A 21,090-nucleotide genomic window follows, 5' to 3' on the forward strand; every position below is an offset into this window, starting at 1 on the left:
TTTATTGTTTGAGCATGTTTGTGGTATTTTGCAGGACAAATCTCTTTGTACTGACTATTCAACATGGAGAGCAGTCTGATGGCTTATGAGTGCTGAAGTAATTAAGAGATTCTAAGCGGACCCAGAGATCAAGTGTATTATTCACGCAAGAGTTCATCGGGGCCAAATTAAGTGGTGAAGAAGCATAGCTAATAATAAAGAGGCTTCCGCAGGGAATCAATGCAAAAATGGGCCAGCGCAAGGCTCCATATTTCTTGCTGCTGATCATGATGTCCCAATGAGAGATTATGCGGCGCCGAATTTCTATAACTTCTCACCAGGGATCGTAGGACAAACGGTTCAGGAGAATGTAAGCATTGAAATAAAACCAATTATGCTGCAGATGATTCAGAATATGGGTCAATTTGGAGGATTACAAGGAGAAGACCCACATGCGTATTTGACGAATTTTGTAGACATGTGCAGCGCATTCTCCATGCCTGATGGGACTCAAGAAAGACTTAGGTTATATCTTTTCCCATATACACTGCGGGATGAAGCAAAGAGGTGGGCTCAGCCATTAGAGTCGAATGAGATTAAAGCATGGGAACAGTTGGTTGATAGGTTCATGAATAGATTTTCCCTCCAGCTGTCAACACAAGAAGACGGAGGGATGTGCTGAATTTTGAGCAAAAGGTTATGAAACCTTGAGCACCGCATGGGTGCGATTCTGATAGTTAGTGAAGAGTTGTCCGCATATCGGGATGCCTGATAGTATTCTGATGGAAACCTTTTACAATGGCTTAGACCAATCAACGCAAGCAGTTGCCGATGCCTCCGCAGAAGGAGGATCAATGAACAGATCATATACGAAAGCAAAGAATATCTTGGATCGTATCTCGCGACATTTTGATGAATGAATTGATATTGGGCTTGAGGTAAGAGGTCTAGAGCAAGAAAGAGTAGAAAGTGTCGATGTGTCAACTGATACAATGAGCACACTGGTCGATTAAATGACCACAATGACCTCNAAGAGTAGAAAGTGTCGATGTGTCAACTGATACAATGAGCACACTGGTCGATTAAATGACCACAATGACCTCACTCCTCCAGACGGTGGCTAACCAATAGAGAACTCTCTCTCAAGGATCAGCGCAAGTTAATGTGGTGATTCACGTGGCCGCAATGAATTGCGTCCAATGTGGAGAGGGACATCCAGTAGAAGTCTGCCCATGGAATCAACAACCCATATATTCTATCTATGATGAATCGTTTGGCAACACCTACAACCCTGGGTGATAGGATCACCCAACTTCAAGTTGGGACGAGAATCACAACCAGGGGAGCCATAGTTTCTATCAGAACAGTTATCAAGGGGATAGAGGCAACCCTCCGGTCTTCATTACTCCGGACTGTAAACTAGGTAATTCTCAAGGTATACCACCCTGTGACTAAACGTTCTTATATGATACCTCTTGCAGCACCTCGTCTCTAGAGACATCGCTAAAAAATTACATTGAAACTAACGAGGTAATGAGACAACCGCAAGCTGACTCCCTTAAAGAACTAGAAGAGTAGATAGATCAGCTTGTGAGGGAATTAAAGAAGAAAGTGTCTGGTACGCGACACAGCAACTCAGGAGCAACGGGGCAGCGAGGTAACGAACAATGTCATATAGTGACATTGAGAAGTGGCAAAACAATAGGCCCTATGCCATCAGTACCAGATGCGACAACAACACCAGTAGATTTGACTGTTGAAGATGACCGGTCAACCAATAGTGGAAAAAGTACCAGTTTAGAAGCAAGTTCACCTACAAAAGATGAAGCTCCTCAAGACTTGAATTCTCAATCAACGCAACCTCTAGATAATGAAACATAGCAAGAACAGGACCTCAACAAACAGCCAACTCAACAAGAAGTAAGGCGGGATCATCCACCTTTCCCGTCTAGGCTGAAGAAGAAAGACGATAGTAAGCAATTTTAGAGGTTCTTGGACGTTCTCTGATAGCTACACATTAAAATTCCCTTAATAGAAGCACTAGAGCAGATGCCGAGTTATGTAAAATTTCTCAAGGATATCCTTGCCAATAAAAGAAAGATCGGGGAAAATGAAACAGTTGCGTTAACATATGAATGCAGCGCACTGTTTCAAAACAATAACCCCACTAAAATGAAGGACCCTGGAAGTTTTACTTTGCCCTGCACGATAGGAGGGAAGATGGTCGGGAATGCGTTGTGCAATTTAGGGGCAAACATAAATCTAATGCCCTTATCGATTTTTAAGAAACTGGATTTCGGCAACACAAGACCAACCACGATCACATTACAGTTGGACGATAGATCAATAAAGCATCATGAGGGCAAGATAGATGATGTACTCGTGCAAGTGGACAAATTTATCTTCCCGGCAGATTTTGTCATATTGGATTACGAAGCTGACAGAGAAGTCCCTATCATCTTGGGTCGCCCATTTCTCGCAACAGGGCGAGCCCTGATCGATGTGCAAAAAGGGGAATTGACCATCATGGTCGACGATTAGGAAGTAAAATTCAACGTATTCATTGCATTGAAGTACCCAGGTGACATAGAAAACTGCCAATATATTGAGGAACTGCAGGAAGAACATTGGCACGAACCCCTAAAGGAGCTGAGGAAGAAGATCTTGAAATCGACGCAATATTGGAGGAGGACTGCGCCGCAATTCATACTGAATCAAATTTTGAACCGCTTAAGTTATCTGAACGGACCTCACAACGCATTAAGCCATCTTGGAAGAAGCACCCGTGCTAGAGTTAAAGTCGTTGCTCGTGCACCTTAAGTATGCTTACTTAGGAAGTAATAACACGTTACCGGTTATCATTTCCACATCGCTAAGTAAGGAGAAAGAAGATGCGCTCATACAAATCCTAAGAATTAATGCAAAGGCCTTAGGATAGACCTTGGCAGACATTCGAGGAATCAGTCCCTCGTATTGTATGCACAAGATTCGTCTGGAAGAAGGAAAGACAGGATCGGTAGAAAGGCAACGTCGCTTGAACCCAACTATGAGGGAGATCGTAAAGAAGAAAATAGTGAAGTGGCTGGATGCAAGAGTCATCTACCCGATATCTGATAGAAGCTGGGTGAGCCCAGTGCAGTGTGATCTAAAGAAAGAAGGGATGACAGTTGTCACTAATGACAAGAATGAATTAATTCCCACTAGAACGACTACGGGGTGGAGAATTTACATGGATTATCGTAATTTAAACTTGGCCACTAAAAAGGACCACTTTCCACTCCCGTTCATTGATCAGATGCTAGAAAGACTTGCGGGGAATGAATTTTTCTGTTTTCTTGACCGTTATTCAGGGTATAATCAAATAGCAATTGCACTGGAAGATCAAGATAAGACAATATTCACGTGCTCATTTGGAACGTTTGCATTCCGATGCATGCCATTTGGACTCTGCAATGGACCAGGCACTTTCCAACGATGCATGATGGCAATATTCTCAGATAACTTGGAGAAGTCAGTCGAGGTATAAATGGATGATTTTTCAGTCTTCGACAATAATTATGACTCCTGTTTATCTAACCTGGAGAAGGTCTTGAAGAGATGTGTGGCAATAAATCTTATTTTGAACTGAGAAAAATGCCACTTTATGGTGGAAGAAAGAATAGTTCTGGGTCACAAAATCTCTAAAGCAGGATTGGAAGTTGATCAGGCAAAAATTGATGCAATTTCCAAGTTATCCCCACAAGTGAATGTGAAAACACTTAAGAGCTTTCTAGGACACGGTGGGTTTTATAGAAGATTTATTCGCAACTTCTCCTAGATCGCAAGGCCCCTAAGTGTGCCCCTTGAAGCTGACCGAGAATACAATTTTGATGATGCGTGCACCAAAGCATTCAACACATTAAAAGATGCGCTTATCACCGCACCCATTCTGGTGGCACCGGACTGGACGCAACCATTTGCATTGATGTGCGACGCTAGCAGATATGCTGTGGGCGCAGTATTAAGTCAGCGCAAGGAAAAGGTATTGCATCCTATTTATTATGCGAGTAAAACATTGAATGATGCGCAGGAGAACTATATAACCACAGAGAAGGAAATGCTCACAGTGGTATTTGCACTGGAAAAATTCCAACAATACTCAATCGGAACATACGTTGTGGTGTATACGGATCACTCTGCAATCAAGTATTTAATGATAAAAAAGGATGCAAAACCAAGGCTTATACGGTGGGTGTTGCTACTGCAAGAGTTTGACTTAGAGATCAAAGACCGGAAAGGCACCGAGAACCAAGTCGCAGATCATTTGTCAAGATTGGAGAATTTTGAGGTTCAAGGTAAAGGAAAAGATATTGAAGAAAGATTCCCCGATGAGCTGCTGATGGCAGTAGGCATAAATGTTCCCTAGTATGCGGACATCATGAATTTCATTGTTTGCAGTCAAATACCATATGACTATACTTATCAGCAGAAGAAGAAGCTAAAAAATGATGTCAAATTTTATTTCTGGGATGACCCATTCCTATATCGACTTGGTCCTGATCATATATTACGTCGATGCGTTCTTGAGCACGAAGTCAAGCACATTCTGGAGATGTGTCATGAATCCCCTTACGGAGGACACTTTGGGGGGCCGTGGACTGCCACAAAGGTTCTACAGTGTGGCTATTTTTGGCCAACACTATTCAAGGATGCCCAAGCCCATGTTGTGTAATGTGACAGATGTCAGAGAAAGGGGAATATGTCAAAGAGAAATGAAATGCCATTCACATCAATCTTAGAAGTGAAATTATTTGATGTTTAGGGAATTGACTTTATGGGCCCGTTTCCACCATTAAAAGGTCATCACTATATTCTGGTCGTGGTTCATTATGTATCAAAATGGGTTGAGGCGATCACATGTGCCAAGAATGATGCAGCCACAATGGCGAAGTGTCTTAAGAAGAATATTTTTGCTAGATATGGGACGCCACGAGCCTTAATCAGCAATGAGGGCTTTCACTTTATCAACCGCATAATTGCCAACGTTGACTAAATTTAACATCAACCATCGGGTTGCGACTGCTTATCACCCATAGACTAATGGGTAGGGGGAGAGATTTCTAATCGAGAGATCAAAACTATCTTGGAGAAGGTAGTCAATACTTCCAGGTCACCCAAGCTTAAGGAAGCACTGTGGGCATACGGGACTGCCTATAAAACACCAATTGGCATGTCCCCGTATGCCTTGGTCTTTAGAAAAGCTTGTCATCTGTCGCTTGATTTGGAACATAAGGCGATGTGGGCATGCAAGAAGCCGAAGTTTGATTTAGCAAGTGCAGGGAAAGTCCATAATCTATAATGGAATCAGTTGGTCGAATGGCGAAGGAACGCCTATGAAAATGCCAATAAGGAGAAAACCAAGAAGTGGCATGATGACCGCATAAATGACCGGACATTCACCGAAGGTCAACAAGTATTATTATTTAACGCTCGTTTGCGATTGTTCCCAGGAAAGTTGAAGTCTCGTTGGTCTAGGCCGTTCAAAATTAAAACTATCTTTCCTCACGACGCAGTGGAACTAACAACTTTAGACAGGAACAATGCGTTCAAAGTCAATGGTCAACGAATTAAGCCATACTATGAAGGCAACTTCGAACGACGCATGGACATCATTGACTTGGGCAAGCAGGATTAAACCGCTTGTGGGGGAAGCGATTGCGGTAATTCTGAGAACTTCTTTCAATCAGCATCCCTATCTATGTTTACTTGCTTTCTTTACAATTTTCTTTTACTGCTTCTAAATCACGTTATTTACTGTTTTATAGAAGTAGCATTTAATGCTTTTTGTAATTCTCTTCAATTTAATTTTTCATGTCATGTTTAATTCCTTTAATTGTATACATTAGTAATGTCGTTCTTTAATTTTGTGAATGATTAGATGAAACATTAGACACCACAAAGTCTTTTCAATTTGTGTTTTTGATGACTTAAAAAGAAAAATTTAAAAAAAAATTGGTATGTAATGCGATGATGGGTGTGTTGTGTGTTAACAAGAGACACCTTGCGTCCATTACACCCAAATGCATTGCGTCGAGGGGTGTGTTACGCGCATATGTGTTCTTTGCTCGTCCTTAGTGAAAAGGCACTATGTTGAGGTAGTGATGCGCTGGTAGAGATACTGTACGCCCGATCCTTCAAAAATGCGTTAAATTAAAGGGTGTGTTGCAGGAGTGCATGCATTGTTGCCTGTCCTTAGCAAAAATGTATTTGCGTTAATAGAAGCGCGAATTTATTTTTAGCATGCACCCATCTGAATCAAATTCAAAAAGATAATATCTCTATTTTTTTATTCTTTGTACAGGCAACAATTTTGCATTGCATTAAATTTTCATTATTTGTATACTTTGTTAATATTCAATATAAATGAGTACATATTCACTCCTTTTTGCCCGTGCCTTTTGCTTTATCATCCTTTGACAATATTTGCGATGTTCTGACCTTTTATTTTTTGCGTTATTCATTGCGTTGCTATGATGTAATATATGTTTATACTTAGAAACATTTTCCATACTTTGTAAATTATGACTAACACTTAGTTATTCTTAGTTTAGCAGTACTTTACCTTTTATCTTTCAAAGTTCTGCTCAAACCTTCTTTTTGAAATTTTTATTCTAAGTGTTTGTCTAGTCCATCCAAACAATGCAATGAGAACCTTGCTCATCTTTAAATTTGGGGGTGGGGAAGGTCTGAGCAGATAAGATCAAGAATATGCGATCTTCAAGAAAATGCGTTCATATTTCTAAAAAAAAAAATTATACAAAACTCCAATGTCAGCGCAAGGAAAAAACCCCAAAAACAATCCCAACCTGATAAGAGTTTAGTTGTGAAAGGAGCCTGCTCGTAGTTGGATGTTCGTATGACACCCCTAGGAGCAAGCTAAAACGAAGGTAGGTTTCCAAGAGCAACACAATATGAAAAGAAAAGAAAAAAAATATAAAAGAGTGTAAGAGACAACTCCTCTGAATATCATGAGTTAAAGTTAAAATTGGCACACAACCGTAGTTGGATGTTCGCATGACACCCATGGGAACAAACCAAAACGAAGGGTGTAACCATGACTAACAATCTCTAATAAATGACGCAAAGTTTGACCACCACATATAGACATATCAAGTTGTTTTGACAAAGAAGAGATAAACATTCTATTTTAAAAACTAGAAAAGCATCTTTGAGCAGAATTTTGTTATATAGAAGAATAAAGTAGGGCTTTGTTCAGAATTAGCAAGGATAGAAGGAAATTGCGTTGTTAAGAAATATGCCTAAATGTAACATTCAGAGCAGCCAATCGACGCAAAAATATAGGAGAGGAATTTAGCATTATTGCCTTAGTAGAAGATATGCTTGAGGACAAACATATATCTAAATTTGGGGGTGTGATAACTTGTAGAAATACAAGTTATTTATGCTGCCTTATTTAGATATTACAGCCAAAAGTGAAGGAATATGCGTCGATTGTATGAAAATTAGCTCAGAAATACAATAAATATAAATTATCGCAATTACACCCACTAACATCATCAAGATGGTAGAAGAGGATATTTCTACTATGTTTTGCAGGAAACCAAGTCACCGCTTGCGATCAAGGCTCAATGAGAGACTGAACAACGCATCTCTGTCACATTGCATCCGTCAATCAATAATGAAGAGACGATTACAGCAATGACGACGTAATGCAACAGTCAATCCAAGAGCCTGTCTCTTATACACATCTAGATGTGTATAAGAGCAATGCGACAGTCAATCCCGAGCTGAATTTCAACCACATGCGGTAATAAAAACAACACCGCATGCGAGTAACCGATCCAAAGATGCAGCTGAGCAACGCAAACGGGGACGATTGTGACACGTGTACAACTAACCGTTGTGCAGATTTGACGGTCTGATTGCATAATAGAAAGAATGTTTATTCCTCCATCTTTGGAATTTCCATAACAAGAAGTGGGGTCCACAAGCCAAGAGTCAAAGCTTTTCACCTATAAATACCCCCATAGAATTCAGAGAAGATATACTTGATATGGGGATAATTGATATGAGGGCTAATTGATGCTAGATTGAGAGAAAGGTTGAGCTGAGTACTGATCAGAAGAAATCCGGGAAGAGAAGAGACAAGGCGGAGAGGTGAGTCTCAGCGTGATTCTGCCAAATCCCCGCCGTGAAGCTCTGTGCTTAGATACCTACTACTGGTTGAGTAAGCCTGAGAGGGAAGCTCATTCTTTCGCACGATCCATCCACGCCGGCAAGCAAATCTCCATCCAGATCGGCGCCAAGATGTTGGCGTTTATTTGTATTTGTTTCTAACTCTATTCATCAATTGTATTTCATTCTCTTAATCTCTTCATTCATAAATCATGTATCAGACGTTAAATAGTTTTATTGAATGTCTTGATCACTTTCGTTTCCACTTTTCTGTCTATTTCCATTCCTCCATTAATCGTTTTCTCCATGAAGTTTTCTTAATACCTTGGTAATTAATATGGATTAAATGAGTAACTTAATCTGTGTTAAAAAGATAAATGTGTTTAGCTAAGGCATGCTAGACGACATCTTTAACTGTGAGAGCGGAAGTGAAGATGTCATTCTGATCTGTCGAGAGAATGTTAGAAGAATGCATTAACTAAAGCAAATAGTACTTCCAGAGATGGAAACAACCTTGCGTTCACTATGTTCATCCCTGTTTCACCACAGAGATGTGGGAACGCGGCCGATCACTGAGAGGTGTACGCCAAGGGAAAAGTGGAACAGTACTTATATCTTTAACGCAATTAAGGAACTTGTGTTGTTTATATTAGTTATCTTTTCTCTTTCTGCTTCGCACATAAGACTTGTCACTGCATTATACGATCTTTGTATAATCTTCACAATCAGCCTTGACCTCAGTATCTTGTATCATGAAACCTGTATCTTGTATCATCTTAGCTTAGATTTACTTTAACGCAATTTATTTTATCGTCGCATTTTTACCGCTTTACTTTACTTTATCGCATGTTTAATTACTTGTACACAAAACTCTTTTATAAATTAAAAAACCTGGTCGCATATATCACAAACATAACGCAATAACCTCAAACAGTCCCTGTGTTCGACCTCGGATCACAACGAGAAACTTGCGGTGAAATTATACTTGGTTTCAATGCAAGGAAACTTGTGACAACGCACAACATACTACAAGAACAGTCGTTAATAACGCATATCTAGAAGTAGTATCACATATCATTGCATAAAATCTATGTCATCAAGTTTATGGCATGGACTTGCATCATAGTACAAAAAATACGCGTTACAAGGGGCCTACTTCCGTTTAGGCATGAAGTCACTTTGTCTAAGGACATGTGTCCTAAGACGCCTCAAGAGGTTGAGGAGATGAGATAGATCAGTCTAATCCAGGCCATTTTACTGTTGCTGACCTTTTTACGAAGGCTCTCATGGTTATAGTGTTTAAGGGTCACCTACGGAGTATGGGTCTATAGGATCGCCCGCGGTTGGACTAGGGCAAGTGGGAGATTTTCTTGTCCTAGGCTTTTATGCCCTAGTTTATTGTTTTGTACTCACTTCACTTTAGAACAAGTGGGAGATTGTTGGGGTAATGCCCTAAAGTCTCGTGTCCTGTAATTTGTAAACAGTATGTACGAACGCTTGTGTTGTTAATATATTATATTTACTTCACATCTTGTATTTTTGTTCAGTTGCTTGTTTTATTTTCTTTACCATAAACCAATAAACATAAAATCCTTGGTTATCTATATGTGACTCAAGCATGTATGTGGTGACATACAAGTGGATCATGTCTTGAGTGATAACCAAATAGGTGTAGTATATAATATAGAGGGAAACCTTATCCTGGTAACGCTATGGATGCGGCCCGCTTTGTGGAATGGTCACAAATGTTATGACTTGTCACAGATGGTTTAATCCTGATAATTCGTGTTGGGGACATGCGAGCGGGGCGTCCTATTACAAAGAGTTTGTATAAAACCTGACCACGAAGTGTTAATGTCTCGTTATATAACATCATTCATGACAGAGACTTCACTTCACTAGGATGACCATAGGTAACATGACCTTAATCCTGGAGTGAGTTGGGAACTTCTGCCATTGAGGGTAGTTCTTTGATTTGTATGGGTGCGAGTGGCCTGTTCGTCGATTCAAACTTACATTTTGGAGATTCGTCTGATTTGGGAGTTGGGAACTCAGCTACACAAGATGGAATTCACTCCTTTCCCGAAGCAGGGGTATGTAAATAGATAGCTCCCTTAAGGGCTCATTCTGGGGCTTGAATGATGTGGCGCCACACACTTTCTCTTGGCCTAAGAGGTGTTCACACATAGTTGGACTATGTTGTATTACTCATTAGAGGAATCAGTGGTACTTAAGGAGTAATATGTAACTACAAGGGCATAACGGTTAATTTGGCTCAGTTTACTTACGAGCATCTGTGAAGCGTCATCGTACTCATGATTGTTTTTAATCTGATGAACACAGAAATATATATGGTAAGAAGAGTTCAGTTGTTGGTCTTTAGTGGAATACCTGACAGTTAATGGATGGTGGATCTCGTTGGCTAAAAGAGTTTAGTCAACTATTCATGTACCGTTGGAACTTCGAGCCACAGGTCCATTAAGTCCCCTGGGTAGCTTGGATAAAGTCGAGAACCAGTATTTGGGTTAATTTTGAAATGTTCAAATTGACAAAAGGAAGTTCGATTATATATGATATAATTGGACTGGTTAATTATATATGATATAATTGGCTAAATGTATGAGATACATTATTTGGAGAATACGATATAAATATGATTTATATCAAGTAGAGGAGAAAATACTATAGTAGATATGTGATATCGAACTATAGGATAAAAATATAATATGATTATATTTATTAATTAATTAGTTGATTAATTATATGATAATTAATCCAAAAATCGCGTTTGGACGTGGGTTAGTGGGAATGAGTCGGTTATTATAACCGATGAAATAAAAATGAAAAGAGTTTTCATTTTTGCTCTGTTTGTCGATCTTCCAAAAGAATTCGTGGGAAGCGCACGTTGGAGAATTGTAAACGATCGCTTACGTAAAACGAGAGCCTATACAATAGTCCTCTCCGCCTAAACGATCGTCTACCTCGCACCTAAACGATCGCATGCTATTTCCTACACGATCGGATAGCTTCTCTAAACAATCGTATAGTGTACCGATTTTGCTAAATAATCGTATACCTTTTCCTAAACGATCGTTTAGTAAATCCGTGTAGCTTCTCCTAAACGATAAGCAGCGTGCTATGCGATAGCGCCTTTTTCCCTCCCACTTGCTTATCGCCTATACGTTTCGTGTTTCCTCCTTCCTCTACCAAATTCACCAAAGTCCACCCTTTGGGTTTTCACTCCAAGAATACCCGGGGCTCTTTAGTGGTGGTGTCGTCCTTACAGTGTTCGTGTCCGTGCGTTGTTCGTGCTGCTGTTGTCGACGCTACTGCTGGATGTTGGTAGATCGCGTGGAGGTTTCCGCTGCGTTGGAGTTCCAAAGTGTGAAGAATGTCTTCAACTGGTATGGAACTCTCTCCCTTGTTATTTATCTTGTTCTTAGCATGCCGATAATTAGTATTTGTTTGCATAACTGTATGTTGAATGTATATTGTTGTATTTCGGTCACTGTGAGATCGGAGCGATCGGAACGCGCTCATGGAACTCTACGATATGCGATTCTTCAATAACTTCCCTCCCCTTAATTCTCTCCACATCACGTTAGTGGGTGGTTGCCAAAGACAGAGATTCATCTTCTACATCTGGTGGATTATTCACACTAGATCTCTCTGAACATAAAAGTTCTGTGTTTTTGAAATTTCCCTGCTCCTTCATCGCCTCTCTCAATCCCTTCCCTCACAAAATCCAAAATAGGCATAGCCGCAAAAACTCCTGGGTTCTCACTTGAGAATATCAAGGTTGTGTTCGTGGTAGTGTCCGATTGGAGATCGAGATTTTATGTCTGAAAATTTGTCTTCAAAGGTAAATGTTTTTTTTTTTCCAAAAACCCATTTCTTTTTGTCTAAGCATATTGAATATTATGGAGCAAGTGCATAATGTTTTTCTTCCTCTATAAAATTATGAATTCTATAGAATTGGGATTTGGGAAGATCCCTTTTGCTAATGGATCCCTTCATCATGGTTTCTTCAACACCAACATTTTGAAGAATGAACGAAGCTTGCACCAACATTTTTGGAGAGTGAACGAAGCTTGCACTAACATTTTTGGAGAGGGAGAGAAGTTGCACCAACATTTTTGAGAAAAGGTGAAGCTGCACCAACATTCTGGAGGGAGCAAAGCTGCACTAACATTTTGGAGAAAAGGCGAAGCTGCACCAACATTTTAGAGGGAGCGAAGCTACACCAATTTTTGGAGAGGAAGCAGGGAAAAACATTTTGGAGGGGAAGTAGAGAAGTAGCACCAAACCTGAACTTTGAAAAGGAAGCAGTGAAGCATCTAAACTTGACTTCAAAGAGGGAGTGGTAAAGCCTCCAAACTTGACTTCAAAGAGGAAACGAAGCGCCATTCCAAGTGTGTGCCTTTAATTTATTATGTTACCTTCTTACGAGGGATGAACATCTTCAATTTTTCGTGTTACCCCAAGTAGAGATGAACATCCTCAAATTTATGTGTTGCTCTCAACAGAGATGACCATTTTCAATTTGAAGTGTCATTCTATAATGGGAATGAACAACATTAATCTTAAAGTGTCATACTTAGGTGGTTATGGTACTATTGAAGAAGGGAATCAAGTCATGGCGTAGTTCAAGAGAATTTTTTTTTCATCTAACTGAACTTAAATTTCTTTAAGTTGCCTATGTACCCTATATAATGACAGGGATCAAGTTATAACGTAGTTCATACAAAATTTGTTTTTTTTTTTCTTAGGGCCATTCACATTTTAATCTCATGCGGGCCATGAGCAACATGCAATTTAGGCTCTTGCGATAAGGAGTTTCTACAATTAAACTTCAAAAGCTTTTATTTTATCATGACTTTGATCATCCTCTTCATTTATAGGATTCGTCAATATGATAAGCTTTGGCTTCACCATCAAGGAACTTTATGTATTTATATCAACAAAGAACTTCCTCTTCATGAGTGAAAGGACACGACTGTGAATCTTTTCATCGTTGTTTTTTTCTTTTTTATGAAATGGTCTTACCTTCAAGGTTTTCATCTTTCTTTTATGTTGATCACTTGTCACCTTAAGACGATCAACAACAAATGTTGAAGGTCGATATTTCTTTGATGTGAAAATACTTAGCCTCTTGAAAACTGAAGTTCGAGTTGCAATAGACGTTGGACATTGGCTTTCTTCTTCTATCGTGATCATACTCAATCTTTGGAAGACTGAAGATCGAGTAGTTGAAGGCTTGATACGATCGAAGACAAAAATTCTTTGCTCAATTTCTTTTGAATCATTGACTTCTTCAGTAGTTATATGATTGTTGTCGACTTTCGCTATGCTGGCAGTGTGACATGCAATAACTTCTGATACTTCATCAGGATGATTATCGAGGAAGCTTTTTGGGAGAAATTCTGCCAAAGTTACCAGTCGTCAAAGTTTAGGGAAGTCCTTATCTTCTTCTTTAGCAGGCTCAGGCTTCCATGCCATCTTTTTGCCTTTCTTTTTATTAGTCTTGTTCTTTTTTCTATAGCTTTGATAGAATGCGACTTTTTTTGGGTGGAATTTGGTTGTCTTCTCTTTCAACGAGTCATGAGGATCCACCTTTTGTCGTTATCTTCAACAGGCTCATCTTTCTTTTGGGAGCCTGTCATTTGAGTCTCTTGTTGGAACCGAACAACTATAGGCTCGAAGGTTCCAAACTAGATCATACTTTCTCTTTGATCATAAGACACAGACGGTGTTGGAACACTTGAAGTCGTCACTATTGTGACATGATTTGTTTAAATTACTTCGTCAAAATCTAGCTTAATCTTCTTTTCACGAGCCAACTTCAGAATTAGCTCCTTTAACATGAAGCACTTTTCCACTGGGTGGCTAATGACCCGATGATACTTGAGGACCATCTACTTTTCCTACTTGTTTCTGTCGCTTGCATTCCGATAGCTGAATAAGTTTCTTCTTTAGCAATTGCTCCAGCATGTCCGCAACATTAGAATCAGGGAATGGATAAACCTTCTTCTGTCTTTCTTTAAGAGTTGGACGACGCTTCTCTCCCTCATTGTGTTTTCTTTCAAAATTTGTTTGTTTTCCTTTAGAGGAAAATTTTATTGGGGTTGCATGAATGACCATAGATTCTTTAGTGGCACTATCCACGATCTTTTCAGTGCCCTTGGTTTCATTCTTATGTTTTCTCCCTTTAGGGACTAGAAAATCTTTAGTTCCCCTGTTCGTGATGCTCAGCTTTATGTCATGAGCGTGTGTTGCCAAATCTTTAACGTACGAGGTTTTATCCCTTGTAGGATGTAGAGAAGCTCTCAATGCATGCCTTGGGTGCATATCTCTACTGTAGTCAACTCCATGATCCTATCTTTGTAATCTAGACTTAGAACTCTCCATCTATTGATGTAGTCGATGCCCGACTCTCCCTTTCATTGCTTGGTGCTTGTCAGCTTCATCATGCTGACAATATGCCTAGTGCTATGAAAGCGGTAGAGGAAGTCTCTTTCAACTGTTCCCAACCGTCAATCGCTTCCGACTAGATCAATATACCAATCGAAAGCATTTTCTTTTAAGGTACGAATGAACTGCTTGACTAGCAGGTCTTCTTTGGTTCCTGAATTTTCATAGGTTTCGATGAAGTGAGCAATATGTTGTTTCAGGTTGTCCTTTCCATCAAACTGCTGTAACTTTAGAGGTTGGTACCCAACAGACATCTCAAGTTGTCGATTATCTTAGTGTACGACTTGGAGTACATAAAAGAAGTCTGAGACGAGCCTCCATACTGAGCTCTGATGGAGTTGGTGATCATCCTGCAGTTGCTGGACCGACAAGGAGGCAACATAAGTTGATTGTGCGATTGGTTTTCCTACAACACGGTATTCCCTTTGTTATTGGCTTTAACAGCAGAAGTTTGACTCGACTCAGCAGCTTTACGAGCATGCATCTATTCTCTTAAGGCAGCGATTTCATGATCTTGCTACTCTACAATTTTCATTAGGAAATTTATCTTCTTTTCCATCTCTGCCACGGTTGACTCAGTCGTTACATCAGCCATTATGACAGACACTATATCAAAGTGTGATTCTTTCTCTGATCGATCAGAAGTAGGAGCAGAGTTGTCAAAAAAGGGATTTTCTCTAATAGCGATCCCACCTTTAGGAAATTCTATTAGCCATCCCCAAATTTTCTCCATGGCGATAGAGCCTTGTTCTTGCTCTTGTAGAATCTTCTTTAAGTGACTACGGGTGACAGGTCCCATGTAGAAATCGCTTGTAGTTGTAGCTTTGGATGCAACTTTATTTGGTGTCATTTGTTGATTTGTTGACTTGGATGATGAAAGAGAGATGAGAGATAGAGATGTCCCACTAGCCGTGCCAATTTGTTCACACGAGGTTTTCGGAGAAACTTGTTTCGTGGAATTTGGACTTTGTATTTGTATCAATTTCAGTATAGCAAGTACGATCTCTAACACAATAATTCTTTGATGTGTTCAAAACAAACTTTAATATTCAAATTGGTTGATCTTCTTGGATGATCAGCTTTTGGGCTTGTTGACCTTGTTAGATGATCGACTTTTGGGCTTATTGATCTTCTTGGATGATCGACCTTTGGGCTTGTTGATTTTCTTGGATGATCGATCTTTGGGCTTGTTGATTTTCTTGGATGATCGATCTTTGGGCTTAATGATCTTCTTGAATGATCGACTTTTGGGCTTGTTGATCTTCTTGGATGATCAGCCTTTAGGCTTGATGATCTTTTTAGAGGATTAGTATTCATACGAGGCTTCCAGAGAATCTTGTTTCGTGGAGTTGAACTTGAGTTAGTGTTGATGTTGATGTTGATGTTGATTTGATGCGATGTGGTTTGATCTCTAGTACTTGATCCTTTGATTCTTTCTTGGTTGAATGAGTACGCTCGATGTATAGAAGCGAAGCGTATTCTTGAGCTTGGAGTCTTGGAAGAATGTTGGTATCTTCAAAGGACTTTAGTCTTCAAGTGTGATTAGCTTCAGGAGTTAGGGTGTCTTCTGATTATTGGGAGAATTCTTTTTAGGTCCTCTGAAGTGTAGAGTTGCTGACCTCCACAAATGGAGAGAGCTCCTCTATTTATAGAGTTCTCTGGCGGGCTTTGTAGGCTTAGGCTTAGTCAACGTCCATAGGCCTCCCCTTGGGCTCAATTAGTTGGATTTGGGTCTAATTTGATATTTGAACCAAATTAGGTTTATTTTTTGGTGCAATTGGACTTTAACCCAAATTATAATATCAAATTGGACCAAATTAATTTTATTCGATCCAACGGTCAAGAAGAAAACATGTGGCATCATATAAATTAGCAAATTTATGTTTTCAACTTCAATTTGGGACACATGACGACTTCTAATTGGTCCAAGATCCAATTATTTGGAATTTCGTAATTAATTTAGTAAATGACGTGGTAATTTGTGATTGATCCAAAATTTCTCCTTCAACAACATCTCTCTTATGTTTAATGTTACAATTTTTCTATCCTTATTATGTTATGTCATGTTATGTTATGTGAGTTAATGCTATGATTTTTCATTTTGTATCTACTTCATTTTATAATAAACATTTACAATTATTTTATATACAAATATTTCATGTCTTTAATTTTGTCATTAATTTTCAATATTGATATTATTTTCTAATTATTTTTTCTTTTTTTAAAAAAATTTTTTTGCTCTCACATCGACATTTACACAAATAGTTTACAATAAAAATCTAAATTGTTGACTTATTTTATCCAAACGATGATTAAAAATGGTCAATTATAGTCTAATTCAGCCACAATCAAAGTTTCATTAGCTAATTATAACAATTTCCATCAATTTCCATAAAGTTTCTTAAAATCTCCATCAATATCGATATTTTCATAAGATCAGGACCTCAATATTTCCTGACATCTATATTTCGAACATTGATTAACATTAAAGATGGAAAATGAGTATTTAGTGAAATATTGAGGTTAAAAATGTAAATTTTGAAATTTAGGGACCAAATTAAAACAAAATCCAAATGTTAAAAGTAAATTCAAATGTCAAAAGTAAAATGATAATATTTGAAACGTAGGGACTAAACTGAAATTAAATCCAAAAGTTAAAACTAAATATTTAATATTTTAAAACTTAGAGACTAATTAAAAACGAGATTCAAGATCTAAGAGGGAAAAAAATGTATTTTTCTGCAAAGAAGAAGAAGAGAGGTAGAAGCATAAGAAGTCATAATGGACCGTTTGAAAGTCCAAGCAAGAGAGAAACTTTTGACCTAAAACTAAAATGGTATTTAAAATTTCCCCTGTTTTGATCCGTTGAAGTGGGAAGAGGGCGGGAGCTGAGAGAAATGAAGAACAAGGAAGATGGGTGCATTTTGCTTCTTATTGGCGCTCTTAGAAAGTGAAAAACTTGAGCTCTCGACTTCCCTAATCTCCATAATGGTTCAGTTAAATGTGGAAGAATAGGCTGCAGCCTGCAGGGAGGGATGTTCTCATTTGTGATTACCAACGCTCTTAAACAGTTAACAAGAAGCATTAGCAACTTCGTAAGTTCTTCAATCTCAATGCCTCCTCAACCACCGTCTATTCCTTCTTTCAAGCAAACTCTGCTTAATCGAATCAAGAACTGTTCCACCATTAACGAACTGGATGGTATATATGCTTCCATGATCAAAACTAATGCAACCCAAGATTGTTTTTTGGTGAATCAGTTTATTAGCACGTCTTTGGCTTTTAACTCTGTCGATTACCCAGTTATAGCCTTTACCCAGATGGAAAATCCTAATGTTTTTGTGTACAATGCGATGATTAGGGGATTTGTATACTGTGGGTACCCATTTGGAGCTTTACAATGTTATGTACATATGTTAGAAGAAGCGAAGGTTTTCCCAACTAGTTATACATTTTCGTCACTAGTTAAAGCTTGCACCTTTATGTGTGCAGTTGAGTTGGGACGGATGATTCATTGTCACATTTGGAAGAGTGGGTTTGAATCCCATTTGTTTGTTCAAACTGCTTTGATTGATTTTTACTCGAATTTGGAGAGACTTAGTGAGGCGAGAAAGGTGTTTGATGAAATGCGTGAAAGAGATTCTTTTGCATGGACTACTATGGTTTCTGCTCTAGCTCGTGCTGGAGATATGGATTCGGCTAGGAAGTTGTTTGAGGAGATGCCTGAAAGCAATACTGCAACTTGGAATACCATGATTGATGGCTATGCAAGATTGGGAAATGTGGAGTCTGCAGAGTTTCTGTTCAATCAGATGCCAGTTAGGGATATTATCTCCTGGACAACCATGATCACTTGTTATTCTCAAAACAAGCAATATCAAGAAGCGCTGATGATTTATATTAAGATGAGACTGAATGGGATAATTCCTGATGAGGTAACATTGTCAACTGTTGTTTCAGCTTGCGCTCACGTTGGAGCTCTTGAACTAGGAAAAACGATACATCATTATGTAATGTCTCAGGGGCTTAATCTTGACGTTTATATTGGATCTGCATTAGTTGATATGTATGCTAAGTGCGGGAGTTTAGATCGGTCACTTTTGGTTTTCTTCAAATTGATGGATAAAAATTTATATTGCTGGAATGCTGTAATTGAAGGGCTTGCTGTTCATGGTTATGCGGAGAAGGCTCTGAGGATGTTTGTTATCATGGAGAGGGAGAAGATCGGGCCCAATGGTGTTACCTTTATTAGTATATTAAGTGCTTGCACACATGCTGGGTTAGTTGAAGAAGGCAGAAGTAGATTTTTGAGCATGACTCGTGATTATGGCATTCGTCCTGAAATTGGACACTATGGTTGCATGGTTGATATGTTGAGTAAGGCAGGATTTCTCGATGAAGCGTTAGAATTGATTAAAAGTATGGAATTTGAGCCAAACTCTATCATTTGGGGAGCCTTGTTGAATGGATGCAAGCTTCATGGGAACTCTGAGATTGCTAAAGATGCTGTTCAACAGTTGATGATTTTGGAACCCATGAGTAGTGGGCATTACAATCTTTTGGTTAGCATGTATGCTGAAGAAAAGGACTGGATGGAGGTTGCCCATATCCGAGCAATGATGAAAGAACAAGGAGTAGAAAAGAAATATCCCGGGTCAAGTTGGATTGAATTGGATGGGAGAATTCATCAATTTTCAGCTTCAGCTGATTCTCACCCTGATTCTGATGAAATATACTTCTTACTGACAGAACTAGATGGACAGCTGAAGCTAGCTGGTTACATACTCGAGCCTCCAGTATGCTGTAATGCTTTGGTTTGTTGAGAGGAAATTTGACCTACATTAATTGAGGGCATGGTGAGATCGTATGTTATTTGCCTATCAATCACTTCAGCTTCACTGATTAAGGTAGATTGAAGGGAGAAATCTTGAGGTCAAGTGCTAAATGACAAAGCTGGGCTACTATAAGAGTTCACAATTATTCAAATCAAGGCTCAAATTAGCCTCATTAAGAGCCATGGTAATCTGAAAGTCTACTCTTAAGTTCTGCTAGAATGTCTCCTCACTTTAAGTAAATTCTCAACAGTTGACAGAATGAAGTGAATGAAGTGAATGAAGACTTCTAGGTCTTTTACATGCACAATTGAGCAATCTTGATGCATTTCCTTTCTTTGTTTGGCCGTCGATTCATATTAAGAATATATTGGATGATCAAATTTAATCAACAATCAACATAATGAACTGAATGATTACTCCTTAGTCTTTTACATGCACAATTGAGCATCTTGATGCATTTCCTTTCTCTGTTTGGCTTGTCTAGTTGAGGTTATCTATTAATATTAAAAATATATTGAATGGTTATATTAACCAAATCATTTTACTACTTTAGATAAGTGATGATTGAAACTCTAAGATATGGTTAAAGTTGTTACCAATCTCAACAGTTTGAATGGTCAATCTCAACATCTAAACTCAAACTCGTTCAATAGTTTGATTAATGAGGCCCAGTAAATTTGTTATTTGATATTGAAATAAAAAAGAAAACTTAAAAATTTTTTGAACTTGGGGATGTAAAGTTAGAATTCTTGACTCTTGTTGGTCGAAGTAAATTTGATCATTTTCTTTATGCTTTCAATAAATTCACATTCAATTTGTGATATTTTCTCCAGTTATCAAAAGGAGGGACAGTGACTAAATTTATAACGAGATAACATGCCGCTATCCTACCACCGAAGCAGACTTAGTGAAGTGATTTGATCGAACAACCCCAGCTAATGGATATCCTGTAACAGGTCAGTCCTTTTTCCTTCTTTGTACACAACACATTCGTATATTTCAACTACACACATGATCATAGTGTCTGCATTATGCACTTCAGACTCTACACGTATAAAGTCATTCAGGACAATAAATTGCCAATACCTTTGAATCATGTTATAAGATTTTCAAAACCTCCAACTCTTCCTCCAGATATCTAAGGTTGGAATGTCGTGGGGAAAAGAATACTCCTTAGTTTCTTCTTTTAGGTCCCGTTTGGTAACCATTTTGTTTTTAGTTTTTGTTTTTGAAAATTAAGTCTTTGGACATTACTTCTACCTCCAAATTTCTTCCTTTGTTATCTACTTTTCACCAATGGTTTAAAAAACCAAGCCAAATTTTGAGAACTAAAAAAAGTAGCTTTCAAAAAGTTATTTTTGTTTTTGAAATTTGGTTAAGAATTCAACCATTGTACTTAAGAAAGATGCAAATCGTTGTAAGAAATGTGGATGAGGCTTAATTTTCAAAAACAAAAACAAAAAACCAAATGGTTATCAAACGAGATCTTAATGTTCCAATTTTCTTGTTCTAAACAAAGAACATGCCTAGTCTTCTTTTTCCAATAATGAATGTAGCTTGCTTTCCCTTGGTAAGATGCATGATTTAAGGGATAGGGGAAATTCTTCAAACCTTGGATGGCACTGCATCT

General features: G+C 38.5%; 1 protein-coding gene across 1 annotated transcript; it reads left to right on the forward strand.

Moving 5' to 3' along the window:
* Positions 1 to 17,400: 17,400 nt before the first annotated feature.
* LOC120078239 (pentatricopeptide repeat-containing protein At1g06143) lies at positions 17,401 to 20,765 on the forward strand. The gene is made up of 2 exons (XM_039032462.1): positions 17,401 to 19,644; positions 20,294 to 20,765. Exon 1 carries the CDS (start codon positions 17,661 to 17,663, stop codon positions 19,446 to 19,448), a length of 1,788 nt encoding a protein of 595 aa, XP_038888390.1. The 5' UTR covers positions 17,401 to 17,660; the 3' UTR covers positions 19,449 to 19,644; positions 20,294 to 20,765.
* The last annotated feature ends 325 nt before the right edge of the window (positions 20,766 to 21,090 follow it).

The sequence above is a fragment of the Benincasa hispida genome, chromosome 5 (genome assembly GCF_009727055.1).
Source record: "Benincasa hispida cultivar B227 chromosome 5, ASM972705v1, whole genome shotgun sequence".
In the NCBI taxonomy this organism is placed as follows: Eukaryota; Viridiplantae; Streptophyta; class Magnoliopsida; order Cucurbitales; family Cucurbitaceae; genus Benincasa; species Benincasa hispida.

Excerpts from the sequence above, each read along its gene's own strand:
- LOC120078239 (XM_039032462.1), top strand. The coding sequence starts at position 17,661 with ATGTTCTCATTTGTGATTACCAACGCTCTTAAACAGTTAACAAGAAGC.